Source organism: Xyrauchen texanus, chromosome 16 (genome assembly GCF_025860055.1).
Source record: "Xyrauchen texanus isolate HMW12.3.18 chromosome 16, RBS_HiC_50CHRs, whole genome shotgun sequence".
Lineage (NCBI taxonomy): Eukaryota > Metazoa > Chordata > Actinopteri > Cypriniformes > Catostomidae > Xyrauchen > Xyrauchen texanus.
In genome coordinates this window covers 684,501-697,722 of record NC_068291.1, presented here as the reverse complement: position 1 = coordinate 697,722, position 13,222 = coordinate 684,501, and the positions used below count along the sequence as shown (strand labels likewise).

The 13,222-nt window shown below is 39.1% G+C and overlaps 1 protein-coding gene across 1 annotated transcript in view; it reads right to left on the bottom strand.

Moving 5' to 3' along the window:
* Nucleotides 1–13,222, bottom strand: part of cdin1 (CDAN1 interacting nuclease 1) — a 103,683-nt gene that overhangs the window by 48,819 nt on the left and 41,642 nt on the right. The window contains exons 4-6 of the mRNA XM_052145723.1: nt 10,799–10,863; nt 6,601–6,661; nt 4,782–4,854 (exon numbers count right to left, since the gene is read on the bottom strand). Coding sequence (XP_052001683.1) covers nt 4,782–4,854; nt 6,601–6,661; nt 10,799–10,863 — 199 coding nt within the window. The remainder of the gene's footprint in view (nt 1–4,781; nt 4,855–6,600; nt 6,662–10,798; nt 10,864–13,222) is intronic.

The following is a 13,222-nucleotide window of genomic DNA, read 5'->3' as shown; positions in this document are numbered from 1 at the left end:
ATCCATACAGCGCACCCACGCTCCGCTCGCCAATGAAGAGAGCTATATTTCCCCTTGAGTTAGGACACCTCATGACAAATGATAATGGATAATCAATAAAGCAGGAAATATGAGGCCGGAAACTTTATGAAGCCAAGAGACGTATTACTCTCCAACAACACTCGTTCCCCTTAACAAAGTCACTAGCCCACTGCGCCTAATAATCTGAGGCGAAATCAAAGAAGCCGCAACCACATCAGCAATACTAGTAACTTATTCCACTTTAATGGCATTTTGATTGATTTTTTCCCTTCTAATGGTACTTTTATAGATTTGATGCTGGTCCTGCAAAACACTAGTGTGTAATAGACCTCCCCGAAGGCAAGCAGCCGCCATTAAAGGCCTTGTCTGACCAGGACTCGTAATTGGAGGTTGACCACCATCGCATTTCACACATCACGCAACAGCACCTGCTTCAAACGGCCGCACGTCCTCTGTGCTCTCCTTCTGCAGGAGAGATGATAAGTGACCGAAGACATTTTCCTCCATTTTCAGAGGGATGGGGTTAAAAATGATCGTAAAACGGGTGACCTTGAATCTGACATTGTGAGGTTTCAGCCAGGCACTGACCTGATGAAAATGGAGGCCAGTGCTAATAAATCAGGCCGCTTTTAAAATGAGTTTACTCTAACGCTCATTCATCACGGGCTGTAATGCCATTTGCGGTCTTGGATATGCAGCACACAAACGGCGCAGTAAATAACAACAGACGGAACATCCTTGCGTGGCCGCAGACCCTGGCATCAGCATACATTTATTAAAGACGCCTCCGCACACAAAACAACTCAACACTGTAAACACACACTGAATTTAATGTAATTGTCCTGCATCGACATAAATTCCAACTGAGGCGTCCTTATCTGAAGAGGGAAGACACCCCCCTCTGCCGGGAGATGTTCCAGAACACGGACGCGCTGTTTATCAAAAACACAGCCACCTTTAACAACCTCTGATGATATGATGAATGGGGTAGTAGAAAGCGATGCAACCTTCGCTCGCCTCTCTGCTAGGATGAGAAAGCCATTATGGAGGACCAAAAAAATGGATGGAAACCTCATTAGAAGGCATCACATGTTGACGGACGATCGTCATAAACAATAATGGATGACAATCATTATCACCCCTGACGCTGATGAGCTCCAGAGTTTGTTTATTAATTAAAAAGCCCTCTTCTTTTGGTTATAATCGAGACCCCCTCCTCCTCGGCTTGCAGAGCGTAGCCCAACGACTCAAAGCCATCGTACATCAAACTTCATGATGCGCACGCTGATAATGTGCCCCTGCTAAAGCTGATTTTCCATGATGAATCTGGGAGCATATAAATTGGCTAATATCTAAAAACATTTACAGATACTAGAGGGACTGACTACTTGCGAGCCGTGATGTATGAGGCTGTTAGACGCCGGAGGACAGCTCTGCAAATCTCTACGGCTGCCTGAAGCCCTCATTTGATTTTCATATTTACTTCTTTAAACGCCCATCCTCCACTGCTCACCGCACAGAGAGAAAACGGGAAAGGAAGAGCAGCTCTTCTCCTCTGGTGCTGCAGCAGCGGTGGTGGAGGTATGAATCTCAGCAGGGTTACTGGAGCACAACTGATCTGCCTCCATCTGATTGTGTCTGATAGCAGGGTTACAGCTCGGTCCGCTTCACAGCTCTGTGCTGCAGTACGGCTGACTCCAGCTACCGTGCTGCACGCTAGTAATTAGTATACTTGTCAAGGCTAGTGCTTCGGCATTGCTTACCTCACCCGCCTCCTCCAGCTGCTAATGAAGAGACTGGATCTCATTATTCAAAGCCCACAATCATTTGCCTCATGCACTTACCTTCAGCTCAAGAACCCATAATGGAGCAGATCAGTATACAGAACCGGCCAATATGAAGGTTGTGAACATGCAGCAGGAAAGTTTATACTACAATAAACCATATGGTTATCTAACGATTCAGAACAATGCAATAAAGAAAGTCATATAAGTTTGAGATGGCATAAATGAGAGAATTTAAATTTTTGGGTGAACCATCCTTTTACATATTTAATTCACTGAAACCTTAAAAAAGGCATCAAGTTTGAAATAATGTACCGATTTTGCTTTTATGGAAAGAAATTGGCACTTTTATTAACCAAAGTGGCATTCAACTGATCACAATGTATAGTCAGAACATTAATAACGTGAATAAAATAGTAATTTAAGTATTAAAATTAAAATTAAGTATTAAAGTGACTGAATAAAATGTTCAGAACTTCTTAAACTACTTCAAAGAGTTCTCATCCAATAATCCTCCATGTGCAGTAATGACAGCTTTACAGATCCTTGTTATTCAAGCTGTCAGTTTGTCCAGATTCTTAGGTGACCTTTCACCCCACACTTCCTGTAGCACTTGTCATAGATGAGTCTGTCTTGTACTAAATGATCAATTTATCATGATTACTCAAGGATAAGTTGTTGGAGTGATGCTGCTGTCTAGATTTGATCAAAAAGGACTTTTTTCAAATAGTGATGTGCTGTTTTTTAAATCCAGGGGTCTGACACAAAATTAAATAATATATATACATACACACACACACAGAACTGTGCAAATGTTTTAGGCAATTGTGAAAAATATTGTATAATGAGGATTTCATTGTTTTCATTGATAAATGAAGAGCTCCTGAACTGTATCAGCCGGAAATAAATCTTATCAGCATTATTAGGTGGATTTGAATTCCACATAGTCATCTCAATTGAACATCATAACACAGAAAAATATCACCGAGATTAGACAAGAATGGCTGATTCACAGCAGTGATAGTGTATGACTTGCTTTCTAGGAACAGTCGTGTCTGCACCAGAGGCAGGATTATAGGCTAGATGTTGATTTCATATTCGATATCCTCTGAAAACGCCCTGAACGTATTGATTTATTTCCATGCGCATCCGTCAGTTTGTGTGCTACCTACACAACAGACACGAAAGACATCAGAAATAGTTCAAACTCTCTATCGAGCCGCTCAAGTGATTGGATATATATTCACACATCCCAAAGGCACAATTTCTGTGTCTCTTATATGCAAACAGGGAAAAGAGGGAATGAAAGAAAATAAAGATAGTGTATGAAGGCAAGTTGCTCACTGGCTGAGAGGCGTTGTCTGGAGTATATGAGGCTATCGATTTGTGCGTCGCACTGGAAACACACACGTCTGGAAAAGAGTGAGCGGGAATGATGGATGCGTTTGCCGATAGCGCTGGACAAACCTTTGAGCTAATTGCTAGCAAAGACAATCATCTTGGCAAAAGTGTAATATTCAGACAGGGAGATTCAGTGATTGAACCGTGCAGCCTGTGCGCTCTGAAGTTCACGCCGAGGGCCAAGCGGCTGACTGGGCGAGAAGACAATGTGACAAAGTAGACGTCACTTTCATTAGATTGTGAGCTGTGCTGGTGGGGGCGGCAAGAGCAATCAAGTGACGCTCCCAAAACAAGGCTAGAAAAGATGAAAACATAAAAGGTGTAGCCTCTAGAAACTGTACAAACACAACACGCCGACTGGTTTTATTCTCAAGATTCAGGAATAAAAGAAACAAGACACGTGAATCATTCCTCTCAATATATGAAAACCAAATTAAAAGAGCATTTCTTCTTCCACTGGACACACGAGCCACTGATGATGTGTAATTCACTTCCACTATTGACCAATCACATGATACCGAGATGGCAGATGATGAGAGCACAGAGACAGTCAGTGTGAGTGACCCGGGGCCGGTTGCAGCAGATATATGCACATTACAACTTAGTCTAGTTGTGGCGTAAATGGGCACTAAGTCACAATTAACACACTACTATATCTTAAAGGATCGCACCATTAAATTTAGGTAGGACGTAACCCTACTTATGAACTAAATATTGGAATAAATCACAGACTCACTGAATGACATCAATGAACTCATGTTTTGATTGACAGGCTTCAATCCTTTCGACATATATGATGATGTTGACATTTACGTGCGTTTACATTTACGGGAGAAAACATAACTTAAAAAACGTCTGCAGCATGAAACCGATCTAATGGTGCACTTTCCTGTGTATGTTGTCAAGTTTCAACACATACGAAATATATACCATATTAAAATGAATAAATGTGTGTTTTTCCAGTCAGCTGTATCAGTATTGATTTATTTAGTTTACATACAGTTATTCAATATTGTTATTTACATAATTTAGCATTAATGAAATCTTGTTTTATTACGTATGGTATTTTAATGGGGATATACTTTATTACAGCTGACATTTACACGAGCAAACGAGGTTTGAACATCAATCGTAACAAGATCAAACTGAAACATTTCTGTGTACAAATTTCAAGGCTGTTTATTGGATCAATACAGGTAAACGTCATATTACTTTACGGAGAGCTTACGACCTACTAGTTAAGTGTTGCCTTAAGAGAACATGTGGTGCAACCAAATTAAGCACTGACTTAGTTACAAACTAACTAATAGTTACTAAACCCTTAGTGTGTACATTACATCTCAACTTAAGTGAGACCTTACGCACAGCTGGTGCAACCAGAGACAGGTGTTAATGGTGAAAGAAGTCCACTGTTGAACTACTGTATTCTTTAATCATTCTTCACTCTTTCCTTTACCACAAACCTCTTTCCAAAAGAGGAAAGACGGGAAACAATCCGATGGTATACATCTATCTGCAGTGTGTGTGTGTGTGTGTGTGTGTGTGGTTCATTAGAAAATAAAGACATGTACTCACGGACTGCACCTTCAGTCTCCTCCACAAAACACTCCACCACCACACGAGCCAACAGAGCAGGAGACATGTCCACCTGAGCAGAGACATAGGTCCTCAATACACACAAACATCTGGCAGCTGTAGTAAGAGACAACAGTTCTCTCTGCAATAACACACTTCAATACACAAAATATTCATGACCTTAAAACAAGAGATCACTTAAAATAAAATGATTGTATTCTCGTTATTCTCCTTTGCGCGATCATGATTTGAAGCTCAATTACACTTCCTCATATAGAACGCTGTACACGCTTCAGAAGACGAACAACTGAAGTCCTATGAATTATCTTTATGATGCCTTTAGAGCTTGAAAGGTTTGGTCTCCATTAACATTGTATAGTAAACGCATCATATCTTCATCATATATATCTGCAAATATAAAGTCACACAAATTTGAGATGGCATGAGCCTCGCTATTTTCACTTCATTTAAATGAATAAAAGTGGTTGAATACTGTTCACAAGACTCTAGTCTGTGAAGCATCTACAGACACAGCACCAACAAAAGTGCCTCTGGTAAGAAATCTCTTAAACATGTCAAATGTAGTTTTAAATTTAGGAGTATTGCATAAATGATCGAGTATAGCAAGTTACACTGCTGACAACTTCACAAAAGTATGTCATATCAACAAGACATGCAGTTTTTACTTGTGTGTGTAAATGTCTCCAAAAAGACACAGAAAACTTCCTGAGATTTTGTGTGCTTAATCACAGCATGCAGAAGAGTTAAGAGATTTAAAAAAGGGAGAATTTCCAGGCCTGGACTGCTGGCAATGCTGGGTATATCGACTCTTTTGAGGATGGAAAGGAAGCTATATTGGTCTCCTATAAGATCTGCAGTAAATATCTGTTCAAGAGAACACGTGAGATCATAAAGCGAGGTATAAACCAGTTCATCTCAACTCGTCTTGAGCATTTACATTTATGCATTTGGCAGATGCTTTTATCCAAAGCGACTTACAGTGCATTTATTACAGGGACAATCCCCCCGGAGCAACCTGGAGTTAAGTGCCTTACTCAAGGACACAATGGTGGTGACTGTGGGGATCGAACCAGCAACCTTCTGATTAACAGTTATGTGCTTTAGCCCACTACGCCACCACCACCACTCCACCCTGTGTAAGATGTTTAAAGGTCATGGTCAAGGGCATGAACAGATCAGACCTTAATAGGACACATCAGAGTGCCCTGTTGACACCATTGACTGGTCATTAAACCCTCATGAGCCAGTGTTAAGTAATACTGTGCTGATTTGCTGTAATGCTGAGAAGAGCTTACCAACAGCATTCATTCTGAACCACGTGATCTGTGGGAACCTACACAAGCACCTTTTAAATGTGTTTCCTGGAAACCGAACCCATGAACTCGGCTTGACTGTGATCCGAGTGCTTACTATCACTACTGACATGAGTATGACTTTAATATCACTGTTGCCATAGCCACCTGCACATTTAATGAAGGTTTTAAAAGAGAAAGAGCTTCAGTATGTAAATACTGATATTAACCAATGACCTCTGCAGATTGCAGACACATTTATGAAGGTCACTTATGGAAATGACACAGAAGTATTTTCCATAAAGTCTAATTGCATGAAATAATAATTGGTTAATAGGCAGAACCATTTGCCCAATTATCATAAGTACTAACAGACTGAGAAAACTCTAAACGAGTCTTTGAATCTTCTGGGTTAATTATATTTGTACTGCAGTAGTACTGAAGAATAATAAAGAACGCTTGACTTTGAAGAGAAAGCAGGCAGATGATGGAGGTGAGGTCATTACCTGGTTGGCGAGCTCCAGCAGAACGGGTGCTGTAGGACGCGTCTCAGCTTCACTGCGGTACCTTCATTACCACAAACAACAACAATGAAGAACGTCAACAAGAACAACATGAACAGACCAGCCAGGACATGTCAGCGTCCCTGTTGGATTCAAAGCCCAAACCAGACGAGACAGATCATTAACCAGCAAAACCACAAACCCTCACAGATCCACCACACTTCAGCGCTCATTCAGATGTTATCTGGTTTCTGTGAGTTTATAAGCAACATATGACAGGGTTACATTTCATAAAGCTTTGCCGGAGTATCTGCAGGTATCAGCACATCCAATTCAATACTTTTTAATAGCCTTTTCAAAAATATGTATGATTAAGATCACTATCGGGATTAATGCATAAACGTACCCGCCACTAGATGCAACATGATGTCACATATTAAATGACACGTAGCGGGTAAAGGGCTGGTCTGATACTGTATGCCTACAGAGTGTATATTTATGCAGACATCTAGAGTAGTTATTAAAGATAATTTCTTATGCTTATGTTCATACATAACTCAAGGTTCCTCCACTGGACATCGCTCCAAAATAAATCTAACATAAGAATCCATTTATTTTAGTTTTTTTAGTGCTCTTCATTGAGGCTCTTGTCCAACATGAGCACATTTTAGCCAAATCGGGGAAACAACGTTTGAAAGAGCAGTCAAATGTCTTTGTTCAACCTGTATGAGTGGTGCTTTCATTTTGTGAATTAACAGGATGTGTCAACACTACAGGACATCTTGTTTCATCACTGGAGTCAGATGTAGTTTTTTGGAGAAACACGATTTCAGTTTAAGCTTTCAAATGTCATGTTTGTTGTATTCATGCTCTTTAATGGTGCGTGTAACAGATAACTGGCCTTTCAAACAGAGTGGGGCACAGTGCTCCCTCCAACATATAGCTTGAAAAAAGAAACATGAATGAACATTTGAGGACATGTTGAAATATACACTACAACTTATTGACATGTGCCTTCTCTCATGCAATCGCAAAGTCTGTTAATGTTGAAATGTCAAAGGAGAAAATGAGTGGGGAAAATCACAGTACAATACACCGAACGCACACACGCCAAGTGAAAACATTGCACCAACTCAATTCTCTGATATCTGCGAAGGTGTTCGTTTGTAAGCTTTTCATTCAACCTTACGACCCAAGGAGGGAAATGTTCAAACAAAATACTATACTACTTCGGGAAATGTAATTTAAGACTTTTTAATACCTTTAAATGCCCTTAATTTTCACCAAATTGATTTATTAACAGTGAACAGGATTTTTAAATGAAACCCCAATTCTGAAAAAGTTGGGACAGTATTAAAAAAAAAAGCTAATAAAAACAAGCAGTAGTGATTTGTAAATGATATTCACCCTTTGCTATTTTGAAAACACTAAAACTACACATTATATGATGTTTCACCTTAAGAATTTAATTGTTGTTTTTATGTACAATAATTTAAAATCAGATGATTGCAACACACTCCAATAAAGATGGGACAGTCGAGTGTTTACCCCTGTGAAACATCACCATTTCTTCTAATAATACTTATTGAACATTTAGGCACTGAAGACACAGGTTTGTTAAGTTTAAATAGTGGAATTATGTAGGTCTTCATCTGCTCAATTGTACGGGGTCATCATTGCTTTTATAATGCACCACACATTCTCAATTGGAGATGGTCAGGACTGCATGGGCGCTGACACACTCCTGGCCCATGCAGACACTGGCTTTTGGACTTGACCCTGATAACAGATTGGATGGTCCTTTTCCTCTTTGGCCCAGAGAACACAGTGGCTGTGTTTTTCAAAAACTATTTGAAACGTGGACTCATTGGACCAACAAACATGGTTTCACTCTTCTACATTCCACCTAAGATATTTTTACATAGTAAAGTCTTAACATGCATCTGTGGATGCAGCGGCGAGTGGTGTTGACTAACAAAGGTTTACTAAAGTTGAGAGCGAGCCCAGATAAGTCAGCAGTGCTTCTGGACAGTGATGATGTATGCCTTCTCCTTTACATAGTAAAGTCTTAACTTGCATCTTTGGAAGCAGCAGTGAGTGGTGTTGAGTAACAAAGGTTTACTAAAGATGAGAGCGAGCCCAGAGAAGTCGGCAGCACTTCTGGACAGTGATGATGTACGGCTTCTCCTTTACATAGTAAAGTCTTAACTTGCATCTATGGGTGCAGCAGCGAGTGCTGTTCACTAACAAAGGTTTACTAAAGTAATCCCAAGCCCATGTTCATGATATCCATTACAGATGAATGATGTTTTTAAGACAATAATGTCTGAGAGATTAGAGATCATGAACATTCAGAAGTAGTTTTCGTCTTGCCATTTATGCACAGAGATTTGACCAGATCCCTTCTAACTATATTGTGCACGGCAGAGGGTGAAATGGTCCTTCCAATTTGTCTTTGTGGATCATTGTTCTCAAAGTGCTGGATTATTTGCTGAAGCATCTGTTGGCAAATTGACAAGTCTGGAATGATCCTTGCTCTTGAAGGACTCGGCTGTTTTTAGAGAATCTTTATATACTATGACTTGAATACCTGTTTAACATCTCCTTGTAATTTAAAAAAACAAACAATGAAATTCGGAAGGTAAAACATCATATAATGTGTAGTTTTAGTGTTTTCAATATAGCAATGGGGAAATATAATTTACAAATCACTCCTTTTTGTTTTTATTAACATTTTTCATAATGTCCCAAGTTCTTCGGTATTAGAGTTGTAAATATTTAATTCGTTTCATGTGTGATTTAATGGAGAAATGTGCGGCGACATTCTCTAGCGCGCCTTTGAGAGCACACCCTCATACAGGTGGATCATCTCCTCACAGGCAAGCACTGAACTAGTCACCCTTCATGGAGTCATGCCCAATCCGTCCGTAACTCTCACTGCAACTTTTTCTGAACAGCTTTCGAGCAACTCATGTCTGATCTCTCCTCAAGATAGTCACTGACTATGATATGAATAATTGACAGCTCACGCTCTTGTCTCGAGTAAAACGCCCTCAAAGCAATGTAAAGCTGCCAGCTCATTGGCAGCATCAGAAAACTGGAAAATGCTGGCTCTGTACATGAAGCAAGGATGAAAATAAAGTGCTTTTTAAACTGTACTGAGACCAGTTTCTTTAAGAGTTCCATTCATCCAAAAACGCTGTCGGTTAAGATGTTAACTGATTAACGAACCTCCGTTTTCCAAGCAGCCTTTGTGTGACCACAACTGAAAATGTTGTCATTGCGGTGAAACGTAGCCATTATTTTCTATAAGATATAAAGTGCAATTTCACTAGTATCACTGTTTAGATGGGGATTGTCATGCAAAAACATTTAAGTTAAAGTCATCTAGTTTATTTTCTTTTCTCTTTTCCTTATTTATATGAGGCCTTGAGGAAACTGAAGGATGTTCCTTTAATGTAATAATATTTGGATACTGATTCAGGGATCCCAATGTCATGGAAAACCTGGAAATAACAGGACATTTTAAAATTGTGTTTTCCAGAACTAGAAAAAATTTATGAAATTTTTATAGTGAAATATGGAATATTTTAATTGTTCCTTGTATATGACACATTAGGGAAAGTATTTAACGAATACTAAAATGTCTTTGAATGAATGATTCGATTCTGCATTGTTTTAATCAAATTTCGTTGTGAATTGAATTGTTCTGAATTTGCACAAAATAGTTTTTAATCAAAAACCTATAAATTGCAAATCTAATTCATGTGCTTATAACCTAAAGATTCACACCATTAGTAATGAGAATTAGAGGGTTAAATGTGTGGAACTGACACGAAAACTCTCTTAAATGGCCCTAAAAAATAGGCTTTGTTTTCCAAATGAAACATACCATTTCTTATTTGTTTCTTTTGATTATGGAGAAAATGGGAGCAGGATATGTTCTTGACAGGTTTTGTTTTTTGCTTAAATGCTCAATTGCATTAAGACGATGTGTCAAGCAAAAAATACTTGAACTTTAATAAACACATCCCAAGACCCATGCATTTTATTCCATTCCTTTGTGCTTTATGTGTTAGGGCCAGACTGTGTCCTGTGTGAACGCCTCTAATGTGTCATTATGGCAGGTGCAGGTGGGGTTGGGGAGGGCTGGAGATCACATGTGTGTTATTCTCATAACACCAGTGTGAGTGAGTTTTACCTCTGGTAGTATCCTTTAACCACGTCAGGGGCATGATGTCTCGCAATACTGCGCTTCATTCTCTTCTGAAACACAAAGCACACTGGACTGGTTAATATTGAAAACAATGACAATTCAGTCTTTAATATCCAGTATACAAAATGTAAAATATCTCCAGCCTCTGTTTGAAACTTATCATATTTCATCCAAAAATCAAAAGAAAAAGTTAATATAAGGAAAATGACACTTACTTCAGGAACATTAGGTTTCTTGGCATTGTGATATTATTTTCATTACAAATTAATGAAAATGTATAATTCTCCAGACTTTTTATTTTTGAGGGGTTTTTTTCCCTCAATAAATTCTCAATAAATTCTTATTACATCATTTATTAGTAATAACAACAGTTTTTTTTTTTTATAAATCAGGATAAATTAAAAGGCAGTAAACAAATTACTTTACAAATCCCATACTACAGTAATGAGAATGAGATTTTTTCACATTATGGTCCTAAAACCTGCTTTTTTTTCTAAATACAATTTCTTATTTCTTTCTCTTGGGTGAAATATCACCTGGGCATTTTCTTGAAAGGTTATGTGGGATTCACCTGTTTATATTCATTGTCTCAAATAAATAAAACACCAGCTATACATTTTTACAGTAGCTCTATTTAGTAAAACATCTTTGATTCGTGTCTAGAAGTCATTTGGTTCAGGGCTACATCTACACATTTGATGAGGGTATGCGATATCAATGTTGGCGCGCCCCCTCACCCCACCAAATACAAACACAGATAAAAAGCCAAAAACCCATGGGCAAAATAAGTGGCCTTTGGAGCCCTTTTAACTTTACATTAAATAGTCATGTGAAGGGGACAAAGATTTGACACCTAAAATGAAAACATGAATAACTCCGATTCCGAACATTAAATTAATTAAAAATATATTTTTGAGAGTCACGTGACACCATGCGAGTTTCGGACATGTAAACGGCGAGCTCTGCGCACTTTGCTACTTTTAATATTTTTAATGACATAAACGGTGAGATTTCATAACTGTTCTTGGTAGACACTATGTCAAAGAATTTAAAATCCTCAGGCTCTGGAGACTTTAAAAGACACTTACGTGCTCAAGCTGACAGCCCCGAGAAGAACAAGGAAAAGCGGCGGGAAATGTTGAACATGTCGGCAATGCTGATGAAGGTCGTTGCTGACTTGGAGCATCTTGCTGTAATAGGTCGACCGATCACCACCATGGAGGTGGTTACAAGAGTGGGGGATGTTGAGAAACGGATCGATTATCTAGAGTCATCAGAGAGGGAATTGGAGGACATGGAGAATCGTAGATGGTGGAATAATGTCTGAATCGTTGGAATTCTTGTGGGTGAAGAGGGACAGGATATGGAGAAAATCCTGGACGGGCTCTTTCCGAATCTGCTTGACATAACAGGCCATAAACTGGAAATCGAGCGAGCTCACAGGGTTCCAGCTTGGCGATCCGCTGACGAATACAGTATGCCTCAATCACCAAAAAATTCAAAGCATGAGAACTTATGGAATTGGAAGGGAATATTAAAAGTACTGAGGCAGAGCTGAAGCACCGAATGTCATCTGATGACATTCCAAGAATTCACCCGATTCAAATACAGATATAATACTATTTTGTCACAGAAGGTGGAGTTTTTACAGAACTGGCTCCACATTTGTTGGACATTTATACAGAATCATTAAAGAATGGAAAGCGTCCGCCAACCATGACACAGGCCTGGATCAGTCTGATTCTTAAAAAGGTCAAAAGTCCAAGTGAGTGTAAGAGTTATCGTCCAATTTCCCTGATCCAGCTAGACGTAAAAATATTGTCAAATATTTTGGCTAACCAATTAAGTTATGACATCTCTTATACATATAGATCAGGTGGGGTTTATTTGGGGTTGTAACTCTTCTGATAACATTAGGTGTTTCATCAATATTATGTGGTCAGTGGCGAATGATCAGACTCCAGTCGCGGCCATCTCACTTGATGCAATTAATATGGTAGAATGGGATTATCTTTTTAAATTTTGGAAATATACGGGTTCGGGAAGACTTTTATTGTGTGGATTAAGGTACATTATAGATACCCGGAACCAGCAAAACAAACAAATGGATTAATTTCAGATAATTTTATCTGGATTGGGGCACCCTGCCCCTGTCCCCATTATTGCTCTGTCTTGCCCTGGAACCAGCAGCTGCGATAAGAAAGGAAGATGATTTTCCAGGGGTAATGGTGGGAGGTATGGCTCATAAGCTTTTGATTTACGCAGATTATATTTTATTATTCATCTCCGACCCCATTGGATCTATGCCTCGCCTCCACAGAATTATTCATGCCATTTCTAGTTCTCTGGATACAGAGTTAATTGGTCTAAATCCGAAGATTTGGCTCTGACAGCGTACTGCCCAGTAAT